Source organism: Electrophorus electricus, chromosome 4, assembly GCF_013358815.1.
Source record: "Electrophorus electricus isolate fEleEle1 chromosome 4, fEleEle1.pri, whole genome shotgun sequence".
Lineage (NCBI taxonomy): Eukaryota > Metazoa > Chordata > Actinopteri > Gymnotiformes > Gymnotidae > Electrophorus > Electrophorus electricus.
Genome location: NC_049538.1, coordinates 8,548,302 through 8,564,666, shown reverse-complemented (window position 1 = coordinate 8,564,666; position 16,365 = coordinate 8,548,302). Strand labels below are relative to the sequence as shown.

Here is a 16,365-nt window from a genome sequence, read left to right as displayed (position 1 = left end):
CACTCTAACCTTAACCTTAGTAACCAAAAATACATTTTTGATCTTTCAAGTGAATTTCATTTTTCCTCAAGAAGACAAACATAATATTGCCACAGCATTATAACTGTCAACATTTGACCCTCACAAAGAGAATAAAAACAAGCGCATGGAAGGTCGGCAGCTCCTGGGATGCTGCACACTAGTGGCTCTCTGCCACGTCCTTTATCACGTCTACCAATCTAACTTCACCTGTTCCATCTCAATAATAAAAAAAGCATGTGTTTAAGTGTTGGTACCATTCAAATATAATGCACAATGTCTACAGTGAAGGGAAAGCTGACTAACAAGGACAAAAAAGGAACCTCACTACCTGTGGCTAGCATAAACACGATAACAGTTAGCCGGCCATAGGACGATCATACACACGGCCCACTTCAAATCTTCCTTTGAATCACTGGCATCTGTAAAGTGACCCATCGCTCGAGTCCAGTGCCATGGATGTTGCCAACCGCTCTGTCTTACAAGAACACAGCACCTCGCTACAGGCCACGCAGGCCAAGAGGGCTGCAGTAGGCGTCAGAACATTCGCAGTGTTTGCCTACAGCGGATGTTCTACAGCAACGTGCCAAATATGAAACTTTCTTGGCTGAACTGTACAAAACAGGGATGTTTTTGTCTTTCTTAGTAGACACTTATGTCCGCGAGGTTCATTTTAAATTTTAGTGTCTTAGGAGATAGGAAACAAGGGCTGTTCCCTCTACTAGGATGTGCCCCGTTGCTGACTGTAATTTCAGCTGCGTGTTTGGAGGAAGGGGGTGCAGAAGAGCAGTTGTTGAATTGTTCATTGTTCTGTGTTGTTTTGGTTACAGATTTGTATCTTTTTCTTTTCTCCCCTGCCCAATTTTTGCCCCTGGACTTTTAATGGGAGTCCCAGTTATTAATCTTGAATTTAGCTGATGATGCACTCTGTTGATGTTAGATCATTCACTAACCTAAAACCTAACAAGGTCATTGACCATTTAACTAACGTATGTACCCGAATAGCATTTAAGTCATTGACCAACTCAGGGCTGGCCAGCTCTACAACCCCTCATTCTCACAGCCCGAGGTGTAGTAACCCTTATACTAATGTCGCTCCCAGTGGCAGTCTCCAAAGAGACCAAACAGGTGCTTTCTTATAGTCGTTGTGAAGATTTTTGAAGCCCAGCTCATTCTAGCCAATGTTTATGACCCCAGCTTGGATAATGGGGGCTTTTTAAAAATCATTATTTAACTCGTCAGTTAATACATGGAGGGGATTTTAACTGTTGACTAGACCCCTGTTCAGACTGTCCCTCTATCAGACCTCTACCCTCACTAAATCAGCAAAGTCATTCTGTTGTTTTTGGCGCAATTTACCATGTCAGATATCTGCTGGGGTTTTTTTTTTCAATCCAAGTGCAAGTCAATATTCTTTCCTCTCCCCTGTACACAATGCTTTTTCACAGATTGATCTTTTGCCTTTTGGACGATAGACTTGTCGCCTCTGTCTATTCCTGCTCATATAACTGCATTATAATATCTGACCGTGGTAAACGGTGGTAGACCGTGGTCTTTTTTCTGTACTTCTTCCACACAGCCGATCTAATCCACTGCTGCATTTGAACGCTGAGTTTTGAAAAACTGCATTGACCGATACATTTGTATTAACGGAGATATTTCAGTGTCTGTAATCTGGGGACCATACCAGGCGTCTAAGGACGCGATATCTCCTAGCTCAGCTCTCCTCAAGCAGCTTCTCACCACCAAACTTCATAAAGTGGGCAGCTTAAGTGTTCCAAAAAAACCTGCCATATTTAGTACGAGTTTGGTGATAAAGCCAAAAGATAAAAACAAAATTCCTTGTACGTAAATTCCGCCTCTCCCCACACCTCATTAGTCAGATTAGCACTCTCAGTGGCTTCAGAGTTAACCCACAGATAAGTAATGATTCGTGTGTGAATTTTTATATGGCCCTGTTCTGGGAGAAATGCTGACGAAGCACAATTTGACATTCTCTTTGACTCTTTGAGTCTCGCCACCGCTGACTCGGAAACTGCCTCTAAGATAACCAAACCTTTTACCCACGATGAAATTAAAAGCTCACCAAAACTAATGCAAAACAGAAAACATCCAGGCCCAGATGGCTTTGCGGCAGAGTGTCTACAGACATTCTCAAACAAATTAGCACTGCTGCTGCTTACCATGTTTAATGACTCCTTTGAAGCTGGCATGCTCACTCCTACCCTGCGCCAAGCCGTAATGTCCCCAATACCTACAAAAGGACCTGATGTTAAACTCTTGGTTAAGATGCAAACACAATGCTTAGAGCCTGTTCTCCCTTCTGTTATCAACACACATTCAACTGGCTTCGTTAGAAAGTGCCACTCATGTGACAAAGTTTAACAATTACTGAATACACTTCTTTTCAGTACAGTAAGTACCTGGGTAAAGAATTAATGGAATTAAATCTGATTCTTATGGAAGCTGATTTCTGCTTTCTTTATTTCTATTAGAATGAATACACTCCCTGCATTTTTACATCAGTTTCAGTGCATCCCCATTTTCATTCCAAAATCCTTTTTTCCATAGCCTTATTTCCAAGTTTATTTGGCATAAAAACGTCACAAGGATAAAGGAAGGCATTTTTCGAAAGCCAAATAAAACGGAGTGACTGGTCTTCCCTAGTTTCATGCTTCATTAGCGTGCAGCCAATGTGCATTATGCCTTGTTATGGTACTTTGAGAAGCAGAGCGACCAGCGCCACCGTGGTAACATATGGAGAGTGCTTCCTCCTCAACCTCTAGCCTTGCTTCCCTTTCATGTGTTCCTACCCTCTCCTCTCCATGCAAATATTCTAATAATGTTATCGTTAAAAAGTCATTTAAAGATTCGGATCCAGTTTATATGGCACTATAGATTTCCCACTATCCCTTTGTTATCCACTGTTTCATTCAAACCCATTATTCCCCCTATCCATCTTACATGCAGTGTAGGCTGATTATGGCATCAAACATATAAGGGACACATCATTATGGAATATGTGTTTCGTCTGATCAGCTAACCAGCTCATTTGAAGCGGCTTTTTCACATGCATACAAATCCGTGTTCGGAAAAAAACAAAGCTATTATTACTTCCCTGCTCTTCCTCAGCTATCGACACATTAGAAATGGAAGTGTGAAGTAAAGGCACTGTTTCCAAGTTATACACATCCTTACGTTTGCTTCAGCCTTCACCCCCGGCTCTCTTCGGGAAGATCTTAGCCTAGGTACAGATGCTGAGCCTTGGGAAGCCGTCCTGGAGCGAGTGCACGGCTCATCCATTTTTTGCTCACCGTGCGGTTCCATGGGTAAGACCGTGCATAGAACATGCTGGCCCAAGAGCAAACTTGCTCATACGTATTCTGGAACTGGCCCTCGGTGTGCTGGGTGCCACCACAATCCTGTTGGTCTTACTGCATATGTTCTGGACTTCCTTTCCCGTAGGAAAGCTGTTGAGTTTTTTTGTCTGCCTCTCTCCTGTCACTTCTAAAGTGGCTCGCCCCAAGCCCTTGGTCTTCCTTGTCGCAGCACGGCTAGTAGGCCTCCCGCTGCCTTCAGAATTTTTAGACTTAGTTTCTGTTTCCACCCGGCTTGCAAGGTGACATGTACTGATCCACTGGAGAAACCCTCACCCACCTCTCAGTTCCCTTTGGATAAAAGATGCCCTTTTTATTTTATGAAACTGGAAAATGGCAAGAATTCTCTTTGAGACTCCTGCTGGAGGTTTAACAAACTATGGCTGTCACAGTCACGGACATTCAGCTACAGTCACGGGCTTTCAGCTACAGTCACAGACATTCAACTACAGTCACAGACATGCAGCTACACTCACATTCTTTCAACTACACTCACAGTCTGATTACTCTCTGTTACTGCACTAAGCAGCGTTCTGGCAATGGCCTTTTTTTGTGGTTACATTGTATATTCATTCATCTTAATTTATGTATATTTGTAGGTGTTGCTTATTTATTTACTCATTTATTCATTTATTTTTACTGGGTTGACTTTGTATTCAATACTTTCGAGGCATCTTAAGGCGCAGGGAGAGCTGGATATGTATACCTGTACATTGTATTTTTTTTTTTTGAATCTGTATGAATAAATCATAAACGTGAAAAATAGTGCACGCACACACACGCGCACACACACGCACACACACGCACACATAAATACTTTATATCATTCTCTCGCACACCTAGGGTGACTGTGAGTGGCTGCTTGGCTGGAGGTTATTGCGCACAGAGTGAGCTGGCCTGAGACCATCCCTCTGGTCCTCCACTAGTCTAATCCGTTCTGAGGGGGCTTCATCCAGCCCGATGCTAATGAATGGAAATGGGTGGGGGGGGGTGTTTATGAGCTAATGAAACCCACAGAGCCTTTTGCCACCTCTTTAAATTGGCCGGGCTTGTGGGAAGTCTCCTAGCCCTCCACAGAAGACTCAGCCAGATACTCTCTCAGCAAACAGCAGCAATTTATGGCCCTCGGGGCACAAGAGGGAAGTGTTGTTTTGGTGCGCCTCACCTCTGCTGGTACAGCTGTGGTGCGGCAGTGTCGTGGAGACGCTCGGCACCAGCCAGCGTGGGCCAGGAGGGTTTCGTGGCCCATAGGCTGTGTGCATGCCGCTCCTTACTCTTCTCACGTTCTTTAAATAAGCACCACGCTCATTAGGCGTCCCTAGCAGTGCCAGGTTTGTCCGTGCATACACACACATTCACACTTATTAAAACATATGTGACACCCTGGGATGGAACTCACCCACTTTAGCCTTAGATTTCAAAATGGTTTACTAACTTGTCTACTCCTGCACACAGGCAATGTTCCTGCTGTTCCACACACACCTGCAGCCAAACTAAGTCTGTCAAACACTCTTCTCCTGGTTAAAGACTCAGCTCATTTCAAGCTGTCTGTCAGGCACCATTCCAACTCCATCACTCTGCTCCCTGTAGTTTATTTAGCTGTTTTCAAGACTTAATTGTAGACCAAGATGTAGTAAGAGCATGTTGAATATTTAACGCAGGCCAGGTTCCACTCGGCCTTTAGTAAATCAATCACGTTATTGTTTCTCTGCTTAGAAAAAAGAGGCTCTTCGAAGACCAGGTCACCGTGTTTTTCCCAGAACACTGGACCCACCAGAGCCAGGTTCCCCGGGCCCCCGGAACCAGAACAGGAGCAGGCTGGGCCGCCCCACACCGGGAGGGACACCGGGGTGCCGTGACGTTCTCGCGTGCTGTACCGTGTTGCACGAACCACGCGTGGCACCATCACCATTCAGTCGCCACTCTACGCTATAAGGACACCGCACACATAAGCGCCGTGCGACCCTCCGTGCTGAATGGGCCGGTCCAAGCAGAATGTAAATAGGGGGGCGCCGCGATTAATCAAGGTCGTGCGAGCCAGTCGCGCTGATGGCCCCACGGCCCCCAACAGCTTGGCTAAGCACGACGGCATCAGGGAAATAACACGGCTGCGACGCACGATATTTCACATGGCTCTGAACACGCGGCGGACCATATAGCTCGGGCGCTGCGAGGTTAAGACGTCCCCTTCCCCCTTATACATCATGTAGCAGTTGACATGATTCATTGCATGTTGCCTACACTTAAATAAATGGTTGCGCTATATCGTAAGGAACGCTGATTCTATAACTCTTAGCAATCAATGCTGTCTGCTGCCCTGCAGTACGATAACTGTGATTATAAAGAACATTATTGCCTGACCTCTTGTAGATTCCATAATTTCTCTGCAGCTTTGTTTGCATCTGCTGACAGAATTAACCTTGAGTGACTGCCCTGTGTTTAGACACTGCATTTGAGTCGCTGGGTTTAGACAAAGTCCTCAGGGTCGTGCTTAATTTTCACAAAATTGCCAATACCTCACTGTAGGCCACAATAAGCACCTTCACCTGCTTCGTAATTGCACTTTCCCTCCCCGGAGTGGGCAGCCTCGGCAGGACACACAGTGACCACAAGGCGCAGTCCAAGGCCACAGACGCAGTAGTTTGTTTTAGCGCTGCATGTGCAAAGGCCTCCGGTGCTGAACAGCTCACTTTCTCAGGGAGAAAGACAAACAAATCCAGCTGCTTTGAATGCAAATGCTACTGTTGTTTTCCCATTTCTCCGAAGGAACCTATTTCTCAGGCGGAACGTTTCCAAAGAGATGTCGCCTTTAAAAATCTCCCCTAGGTCTCCAAAGGAGTATGTGGAGACGAGAACAGTGCACAGTGATGAAGGATCAGCCAAAGACTGCACATGATGAATGCCACTGCTGTCATCAGTTAACGGCATCAGTAAGATCGTAATAACAATGCTCCTATAGTGGGTAATGCTGTTCCTTTCATCTGCTCCGCAACACAAGAAAGTACACAAGACCATAATAATTTATTGCAGTTTTATAACTGTCCACAGCAGGTGTCTTAAGAAAGTGTAAACGAGTTCTGAATGCATTAATGGGTTTTATATCTCGCCCTTCATTATAGCTGAGACATATTAAACAGGCAATAAAATTCTGTACAGTGGCAGTTCAGATCATGTGCTTGGCGGGGCGCTGACACAGAACAAATCTAGATTTTCATCGGGCCCATTCATGGCGGCTTTTTTTTTCCAGCGGGGTCCTTTCGGGCCGATGGCCCTCGGTCTGTTTGCAGGTTGCCCATTATTGCCTGTGTTGCCAGGTTGGTGCAATTATGCGCGTAGCCTTCTCGGGGGTTGGCAGTGAGAGACGCTGCCTCGTTTCAGCTCACACAAAGCCCTGGCGTGAACACCGCTATTAGAGCGCGAACGCTTCGAAATCTGAAAATCCGGCTTTTGGAAACACAGAAATCTGGTTTATTTATCATGTTTCTTTTCTTTTTCCTCCCTTTTTATTACCGCACAGCAGAAACACTCACAAGAATATGGAAAATTGACCTCTTTCCTTCCACTTCAGCGTGCCGAGTTGGGGTCTCTTGGTTCAGCTTTACACTGAGACCCTTTGCTTCGGGTGTCTTGCAGATAAACAAATAAACAAAGCTAAAAACACAATATTGTGAATCAAAGGAAGGTGAATTTTCCTTTCGGAAAATGAGCGTTCTCAGTGTGGAGAGCTCGCAAGGGCAGGACTCGGAATAGCCAAGTGAGACATAGTGAGTTATGAGGAGCAAGTGAGACATAGATATGAGGAGCGAGTGAGACATAGAGAGATATGAGGAGTGAGTGAGACATAGAGAGATATGAGGAGTAAAGGAAGTACCACACACATAAAGTGACTCAGGTATTGATCGGGAGGATCTCAGGAGTGTAGAGTCTTAGGAATTTGTAATGGCTATTACGGGTGAGTATTACTGGCTAAGGTCAGTGTTGAAGGTTCAGTTATAGCTCAGAACTTCAAAAATGGTGTTTGTCGCGACCCCTGCTAGGAAAACAACAGATACACGTCAGGCGTGCCGGCAAAGCTCGGGAAGCTGGAATATGGAATATGCGTGGGCTGGAATACGCATGTTCCGCAGCGCATCCTGCCCAGGCCTGGCAGAAGCGGGAGAGGGATGTGGCCGGAGCGCCTGAGCATCTAGGAGCACACGCATCGCACGTCTAACGCAATTAGTCTTGTTCAGAGCCCAGTAATGGGGCGATTTAGTGGCGAGGCGGTTGGAAGCAATCTTCCCATTCACCACTGTTAAAAGTGGAACATTAAACCATCGAATGATAATCAGGGAAGAGAATGAAAGACTAGAAGTCATGAAAGAAAAATGAAAAAAAGGCCTATTTTTCTTTCACCAATTGTGAAGCTGATGAATTCCTTCTGGCTAATAATTTTATGGACCAGGAACAGGAAAACAAAAGCTATCCGTTCATTGGACTGTTTCTTAGCATGTGAAGGTTATATCTAGCTCAATCAACGGTGGCTTGAGGAGTGAGTGACAAAACTACATAAGAGAGCAAAAATTGGAGAGAACTTCGCATGGAGGTCTGGGTGGCTCGTGCTCCCAGGACGACATTAGCTAGAAGGGTCGGGAATTTCTCTGCCTTCTGAACTCTGGCATGTTCAGCCTTGGATGATTAGATGCAGGGTGACTGGTTGCTGATGCTCAGTGCCCCCTTTGTTCCCACAGATAAGGTGCCTCATTTCACCAGGCTGGGAGATGTGGAGGTGAACGCAGGGCAGAACGCCACCTTTCAGTGTGCGGCTACGGGGCGCGCATCCAAGACGGACCCCTTCTCCATGGAGGTGAGGGAGTGACTGAGTGAGGAACTGATTGAGAGTAATCGAGTGAGCACGCACGCGCGCGTGTGTGTGTGTGTGTGTAACTATCCATGTGGGAGAAAGTGTCAGCAGAGGGTATGTGCAGTAGAAGTGACTCATTACACCCTCATGTAGCCACGGCGTGTGCATCCCACAGCACTCACAAACGCTCGCGCCATTCACCGACGCCGAGCCAGCCCTGCTAATTTCACAGCTAATTCATCGACGGCAGTTACCGATGACAGCCGCTCCAGCATGGCCGTCAGCGCCGTTCCCAGGGGTTTTCCCTGCTCGCATCTGCTGATTTCATTGGCCGTCGACGCTAGTCATCAGCGTACGTCAGTAGTCTTCGTCGGTCACGTGGCTGCGACCCTCTCTGCGCCGTGCTTGAAGCTGCTGCGTCTACGGTGCTTTCGAAACGATTGAAGTTTTTCACGAAGACCTGCTGTAAATGTGGATATTCCACCACCAGCTTTACTCACAAGCAGCTTTACACCCCCCCCACCGCAGTTCTTTGCCGTTTCTTTTTATGCACTGATGTCTTTTATATGTAAATCCGAGCTCTATAAATCCCTTTCCAGGCAAGGAAATACGTCTTCAAATGCACCGCATGGGTGCGTGAACAGATACATCTGAAAATTTGCACGCCAGCGTACATGCACGCACGCTTTCACATATAGGCACACGTGAAACAGCGTGAGGTGTGTGTGTGTGTGTGTGTTAAACGGAGCAGTAGCGATCGCCTTCTGCCCAGGTGATGGCTGCTTTTGTAGTCGATATAATGAGAGAGCACACACACATGCAAACAGACACACTCACTTCATTTGCATTCAAAAAGCTTAAATAATCTTAATTAAACAGTTTACCTAATGACGTACATATTCTCAGTTGCTTCCTTCTTCCACAGTGTCCAAAGCCAAAGATAAATAGCATCAACAGCTTGTCAACATTTCCACTCCACAGTAGCACAGCAGGGTCATTATGGCCGGCGACACGCCACTGACCCAAGAGTGCCCTGCCACCCATTAGGACCACTCCTGTCCACCATTTGATGCACTTTGGTCCTGAGCTCGGACAGAGGCCCAGCCGGACTGGGCCGCACCCACAGCTGATAATAGCGTCTGCACCATCCTCACACGGGCCACCAGCTCTCCGACCGGCACCTTCCACCTCTCGCTCCTGGGTGTCCAGCTGCAGTCTGTCAGAGCCCCGGTCCAGCGGACCCTAAGTAAATAAAAGTCTGCAGTGTGAGAAATCTGGCGGAAAAAGAGAGATGTGCGCCGCAACGCCACACATTAATTATGCTGGCCGCTTGCCAACAAGTTCATTTGCATGGCTGTCTGCCGTGCTGCAGTGATAAAGGAAACATCTGTAATCAAACTAAGCTGCAAATCGAGAACCAAAATTCAGCGGGGGTGCCTTTTTGTTAAGCTTTTAATCGTGAGAAATGCTTGTGGAGGAATCCTTCATGCCGAACACAACGGCAGGCCTGAGTGTGGCGTCACGTCAGCCCTTCAGACGCGCGGTGGGGACTGCTGGGAGGTTCTGTAGCAGCGCCCCCTGTTGGCTCTCTTCTGGATTTGTGCTTTCATCCTTTTCGGCACATCTGGCTGACAGATCAACTCTGCCCTGAGACTGAACTCGCCGAAACGTGCAGGCCTGTATGCCCACCTGTGTGCCGAACACACGCTGCCTCTTCATTTCCTGTTTCTCCACTCAGGGCTGGGAGGAGAGGCACTTTGCAAGAGCACTTATAGTGCTAGCTGCTGCTTTGTTAAAACACCTGTGCGTGTGTGTGCGTGTGCGTGTGTGTGTGTGTGTGTGTGCGTGTGTGTGTGCGTGTGCGTGTGTGTGCGTGTGCGTGTGTGTCTGTGTGTCTGTGCGTGTGCGTGTGTGCGTGCGTGCGTGTGTGTGTGTGTCTGTGCGTGTGTGCGTGCGTGTGTGCGTGTGTACGTGCGTGTGTGCGCATGTGTGTGTGCGTGTGTGTGTGTGTGCGTGTATGTGTGTGTGTGTGTGTGTGTGTGTGTGTGTGTCTGTGTGTGCGTGTGCGTGTATGTGTGTGTGTGTGTGTGTGTGTGTGTGTCTGTGTGTGTGTGTGTGTGTGCGTGTGCGTGTGCGTGTATGTGTGTGCGTGCGCGTGCGCGTGTGCGTGCGCGTGTGTGTGCGTGTGCGCGTGTGTGCGCGTGTGCGTGTGTGCTTGTGTATGTGTGTGCGTGTGTGTGTGCGTGTGTGTGCGTGTATGTGTGTGTGTGTGTGCGTGTGTGTGTGTGTGCGTGTGTGTGTGTTCATGTGTATGTGTGCGTGCCCGTGTATGTGCGTGCGTTGTCATGCATACATTTCTTACATTTCTCATCAACCCCTCAAACGTGCTCTTCTCTCTCACTTCCTTCCTTCCATCACAGTGGCTGTGTTGTCAGCTCTTTTCTTTTCCTGTTCCCACACTCATGAATGATATCTATATAGGCTTTTACATACAGTACCTACTCAGCTTCTTGCTGACAGCACTCGGTGCATAAAGGTTTCCTTTCCTCTATGGACACGATTAAGCGGATCAGTAAGTTAATGCTGAAAAGGAACCGCTTAAAATAACAGGTGGGGCTGCTCTGCGATCCTTCAGCCTGTCCCTGTGCGGGGGGAGCACTTCTTTTGTCATCAGTAGAGACTTTTCACTGATTAAAACCCCCCCACTGAGGAATGGTTTTGCATAGCGTTGAAGGGTCTGGGAAACCCAGCTTAGAACAGGTCCAGACTCACCAAATCAAGCTCGTGTGGCTATGTTCTCAGATGATGCAGTGGTTGACATGCTAGTCACACCATCAAAGGCTGAGAGCTGACTCTAGGAGTCACACCTAGAGTGTCACTGTCGCGGGCTAAGCCATCTGGAAGAACAGTAGTAAAACTGCTGTGTGAAGACCTCTGTGTTACTATACACACAGCCCACAACTCCTTTAAAGTTACTTTTTGTTAAAGTATTAATTGCGTTCAGATTTTTGAGATCATTACCTGTGATCTATATCTTTGTACTTACAAAACTCATTCTCTCTCTTTCTCTCTCTTCTCTCTCTCGCTCTCTCTCTCTCTCTTGCGCTCTTTCTCTCTCCTCCCCATAGAGGCATAATGGTGTTCTCATGGTACCGTATTCTCTCAGCTCATTAGTTGGTGAGCGGCGATTGGTGGCCTGGTTTCAGATAGGTGGAGCCCAGCGTGGAGAGCAGGACCTTTACCGCTGCATCACACAGTCCTCTTACGGCGCTGCTGTGTCCAACTTCGCTGAGCTCATTGTCAGAGGTAACAGCTTCCTTTGTCTCTCTATCTCTCTTTCACACACACACACACGCACACACGCATACACACACACACACACACACACGCACATACACACACACACACACACACGCACATACACACACACACACACACATACATACACACACACACACACACACACACACACACACACGCATGTTCACACATGACATATATAATTATACATCTCCCTGTATAGAGGTAGTGAGTGGGAGGACAAAGGAAGGAATGCACATTGTTAAGATGCGAAACCTCACCCTGGTGCATGCAGGTTGCTGCCATCACGGTGTCATACTAAGCCATGTGACCATCCACATAATCACCTTTGTGGAAAACAAAAAACCCAACAAAGCCAGACCTTTAAGTCCTGCTCTTTCCGTCTGGGTCGGCAGTATCTAATGATAGTCTCCCTGCTCGCCTTCCTGCCTTTGACTAATTCCTCGCTCCTGTAGCGTCCCCGTGCCCATCTCAGCCGCACTCGGAGCCAACTCTGTACCTAAAACCTGCAGTTAGCAAACAAATGAATTCCCTGTCCACTGATTGTTGCCAGTGCATAAGAGATCTTCTGGTAGCTCAGTGTGAGCGAGCGTCAAAGGCGCTGGTGCAGGTAATGTCATTGTTAGTCGAGATCCATCACGGTTTACGGAGATCTTTCTGAACCTCCCGCCTTCATCTCGTCACGTTATAATGCCGTGCTGTTTTCTTGCTCTGTGCACTTTGAGGTACATCCACCCAGATCCCCTGTGCGGACTGTAAGATGACTGTCAGTATGCTTCGCTTGAAAAGAAACAATTACCAGCTCAAAATTGCTTTGATTTAATCCATTTGTTGTTTCAAATCCATTGTGAATGAATGAACTAACTTTATAAAGAACATGAAACATGTTTTATTTCGACATACGAAAGGAAAGAAAACAATACGTGGAAATTAAAGCAGATTAAAGTACAATGTTTATTAAGAATGAAACACAGAATTAGCTGAAGTGTGAAGTTAACAGGACGGAGGAACAGGAAGTGCTTTGCTGTAGATGACGGCCTAAAATCTGTTCCAGTGCAGCCACTCGTCTGTGCCACCGTGGCTAACAGATGAGGTGGCAGCATCGTTGATCACGAGCCGTTCCGTTTCTTTCCCTTCACGCTCATTTCATTAATTTCATCTTCTTCATTTTCATATCAACGGCCTCATATCTCTAGATGTTGATGTACTTCTTAGCAAACTATTCTGGCCTTTTAGTTTTTTGCTTTGCCGGGACGGCAGCTATTGCTGAGCTCATCGGCGCTTTCCTCCCTGACTACAATGTACTGAACGGCTGATCTGGACCCACCTAAGTGAATGAGTAAATGACAACCACTTTTGTAAGTCACTCTGGATAAGAGCGTCTGCTAAATGCTGTAAATGTAAATGTATGCTAAGGTTTTGCCAGAGTGTCCGATTCATTGGGAGTGCATTTTCCAACTCCCGTCGGCCTGAATGCCTGGCACTGACACTTCTCTGGCCTTTATGTTGATGCAGCACCACACAGCTTTGCCTGTCCTGTGAGGGACAGGCGTTCAGTGCCTGTCAGAACAAGTGTGCTGTGCTGCACCAGTAAGAGTCCTCGGGTGAGACTCTTAACACTACACCCGCATGACTGCACACTGTAGGTCGCTTTGGTTAAAAGCGTCTGCCAAAAGCGCCAGATGTAAATGTGGAAAGGGCTGTAATTGTTAGATGTTTTACCTAGTAGAGACATACCACTGGATTAAAGCTGACATCCAGCATCCTACATCAAAAGCCACAGCTTCTCTTTGACTCTTATTCTGGACTACACGTCTTAATCATCTGCAACAGTTGTGTCAGGGTCCAGTCACTTACGGCTTGTAATGTGTTAGCTGTACAACTCCCTGTTTCCAACACTAATCGCAGTCATAGGGTTTGGCTTCCTCATCTAAGTCTGGGTACCAGTACATCGCAGGGCCGTTGGGCTCCCTGCGGAAGCTTCTAAGCACTGTGCCGTGCTGTCTACAGCCCAAGCCGTTGGACTGATTAGGTTCATATTACCTCATCACAGCCAGATTGGAACAAAAATAGCCAAATTATACACGTAATCAGTCATGCAAATGAGACCTTATTACGCCTTCTTGTGGACAGAGTTAAGAATTGGCTCCTTCCAAGTGCCTCTTACAATTCCGGTATGATTAAAGGAGCTCGAGACACAGCCCTTTCCTAGCAGAAGGGAACATCCTAGAAGCTCTGTGAGAAAAGAATCATGGCCTGCTAGGGAACACGCACCGGCCCAGTAGGTCGGAACGGGGGGTAGCTCAGCTCAGCATCTAATCCACGTCAATCAAGTCAGCGTTTTGGCTGCGTGGGAGGCCGAACATAGCCGTGCTGGGAAACGTAACAGTCGTAAGTACCTTTGGAAGTGCTGGTCCCATTCTGGCAGGAGTAAAATGCCTCTTTTTTTTTTTCGCGAAGGCCTCACACACAGAGCTCTGACCCACTTCTAAAGTACTGCACACTGCAGCCCTCCTGGGAATTTCAGTTCAGAGCACATTTTGGCTGGTCTGCTATGAGTACATGAGATTTATTCTGTACTTTAAATTGTGCTTTAATGGCCTGCTGTCTGAAGTTCGTAGATGTCAAAATGCAGCAGTCATGACTTTTTTTTATTAGGCTTAGCCAGGCCATCTTTCAATGTCTGTACATTCCCATTGGTAGACGTCCCACACATTAATATTAGTTACCATGGAAAATAATTCAGGTTGCATTATTTGCTATCCAAATATCTGTTTTGGGTTTATTTCTTCTTCTTCTTCTAATAATAATAATAATAAATATCTCACACTCAAGGTTTCTTTACATAATTCAAACATGAATTATATTTAGCTGACGCTTTTACCCAAAGCACACCTTCCAGTTATGACTGAACACAACTGGAGCAGTTGAGAGCCTTACTCAGAGTCCCAACAGTGGCAGCTTGGTGATGGAACTTGAACCGGCAACCTTTCAATTACCTCTCAAGTCAGGCACCTTAACCACTGAGCCACCACTGCCACAAATTGAAAAACTGCAGGACCAAACAGAAGCATAATCAAAATCGAAATGTAGAGGAAAGGAAAACAATGCCAAAACAGACTTTGAGGTGTACTTTAAAGGCAGAAGTAAAAGCAAGATCACAGAGACTTACAGAAAGCCAGTTTCAGAGTTTCGGAGCTGTTACTCTGAGTGCTCTATCACAGACTGAAGACAATCTGAACTGGGCTGACCAAGACCAGAAGACCTAAGGGCTGGAGTATAGGGAAGACAACGTTCAGTTGAGTCCATTTAAGGGTTTGAAGGTTGTAAGAAGTCATTTGTATTAGACACAGAAGGGTGCAGGTAAACAGTGCGGTTTGAGGAGAACAGGTATAATATGGTATAAGTGTGTAGTGTGAGTATGGACTCTAGATTAGGACATTAGGACACACTGTAGTTTCATAAGGAGTTTAACTCTAAACTTGGAGACCAAAGAGAAGGGGCATTACAGCGATCAAGGCAGGAACTGACAAAAAACATGAATCAGTATTTGGGCATCGTTGCTTGTGAGCGTGGGGTGGAGTCAGGAAACGTTACCGAGATGGTAGCAGGCTCTCTTAATGAGTGAGCTGATATAGTGTTCAAATGAAAGTGAGGAATCAAAGCTGTCTCCAAGATTACAAACTGTTTGTGAGGGATTTACATATACTCCATCAATGTCAAAGATTATATCTGAGTGCGTGCTAACAAAAGCTTTGTTCTAGGGCATCTGTGAAGTCTTTCTAAAAGCCCCTAACCTCATTTGATCAGCCCCGCTCTGTGGTCTGGAGATATGTCTTGCTTATGCTAATGGATCAGTTGTAATGTTGCGATTCTTGAATTTAATATCTGCATTAGTGAATCTCTCTTTCATCCTGAGTGTGTCTCTACCTTGCGGCTAGCTTTGTGAAGAAGCACTGAAACATTGAAATTAACCCCTTGCCCAGAATACAGGCAACACGGCATCTTAATTACAATCTTGCGGAAACTCGCACTGTTCATTTGATCTCTGCAGTTACTAAATTAGAACAAATTGGAGAATGTCTGCAAAGTGTTCTTAACCGCACACCTTTGCCGAAGCATGCCGAAAACCTCCTCACTCACTTCTGCTCTGTTTCTTTTCTAGTTCCGCCCACCCCGATAGCCCCACCCCAACTGTTGCGCTCAGGCTCCACATACCTGATCATTCAGCTGAACACAAACTCCATAGTGGGAGATGGACCAGTGATTCGCCGGGAGATCGTGTACCGGGCCAGTCATTCTCCATGGTCCGAGACTCATGGAGTCAACTCCCTCACCTACAAAGTCTGGCATCTCGAACCGGACACAGAGTACCGCATCAGTGTTCTCCTCACCCGGCCTGGAGACGGGGGAACGGGGCCACCCGGACCTCCTCTGGTCAGCAGAACCAAGTGTGCTGGTGAGTGGGAACCTCCATGATGTAAGAAAGCAGGTGTTCTATGCTGGATTCATTACTGTCTGTTTTTTTTTCCCCTATTAATAATGTTACTAGTGATGTTACTCGTGATGTTAATTTTAGTAATGTTACTAGTGATTTTACTAATGATGTTACTAGTGATGTTACTAATGAGAATTGATGTTTTTTGACGAATAAATACTCAAATATGCAATTACACGTGATTTATTGATACAGTGTCTGAATATTTGTTGGGAATTGTTTTCCTGTTCAGCCAGTGTCTGTAGGTGGAGAAGTGTGATGTACTGCCCTGCAGGCGGTCTATAATGCGCCCTGAGCTCTGAGAGAGA

General features: G+C 46.5%; 1 protein-coding gene across 9 annotated transcripts in view; it reads left to right on the top strand.

The window, feature by feature from the left end:
- The window catches only part of ptprua (protein tyrosine phosphatase receptor type Ua), a 142,036-nt gene that overhangs the window by 82,162 nt on the left and 43,509 nt on the right, over positions 1 to 16,365 (top strand). For all 9 annotated transcript variants that reach the window (XM_027009768.2, XM_027009770.2, XM_027009777.2 and 6 more), the window contains exons 5-7: positions 8,126 to 8,241; positions 11,367 to 11,544; positions 15,725 to 16,018. In XM_027009768.2, the coding sequence (XP_026865569.2) occupies positions 8,126 to 8,241; positions 11,367 to 11,544; positions 15,725 to 16,018 (588 nt within the window). The remainder of the gene's footprint in view (positions 1 to 8,125; positions 8,242 to 11,366; positions 11,545 to 15,724; positions 16,019 to 16,365) is intronic.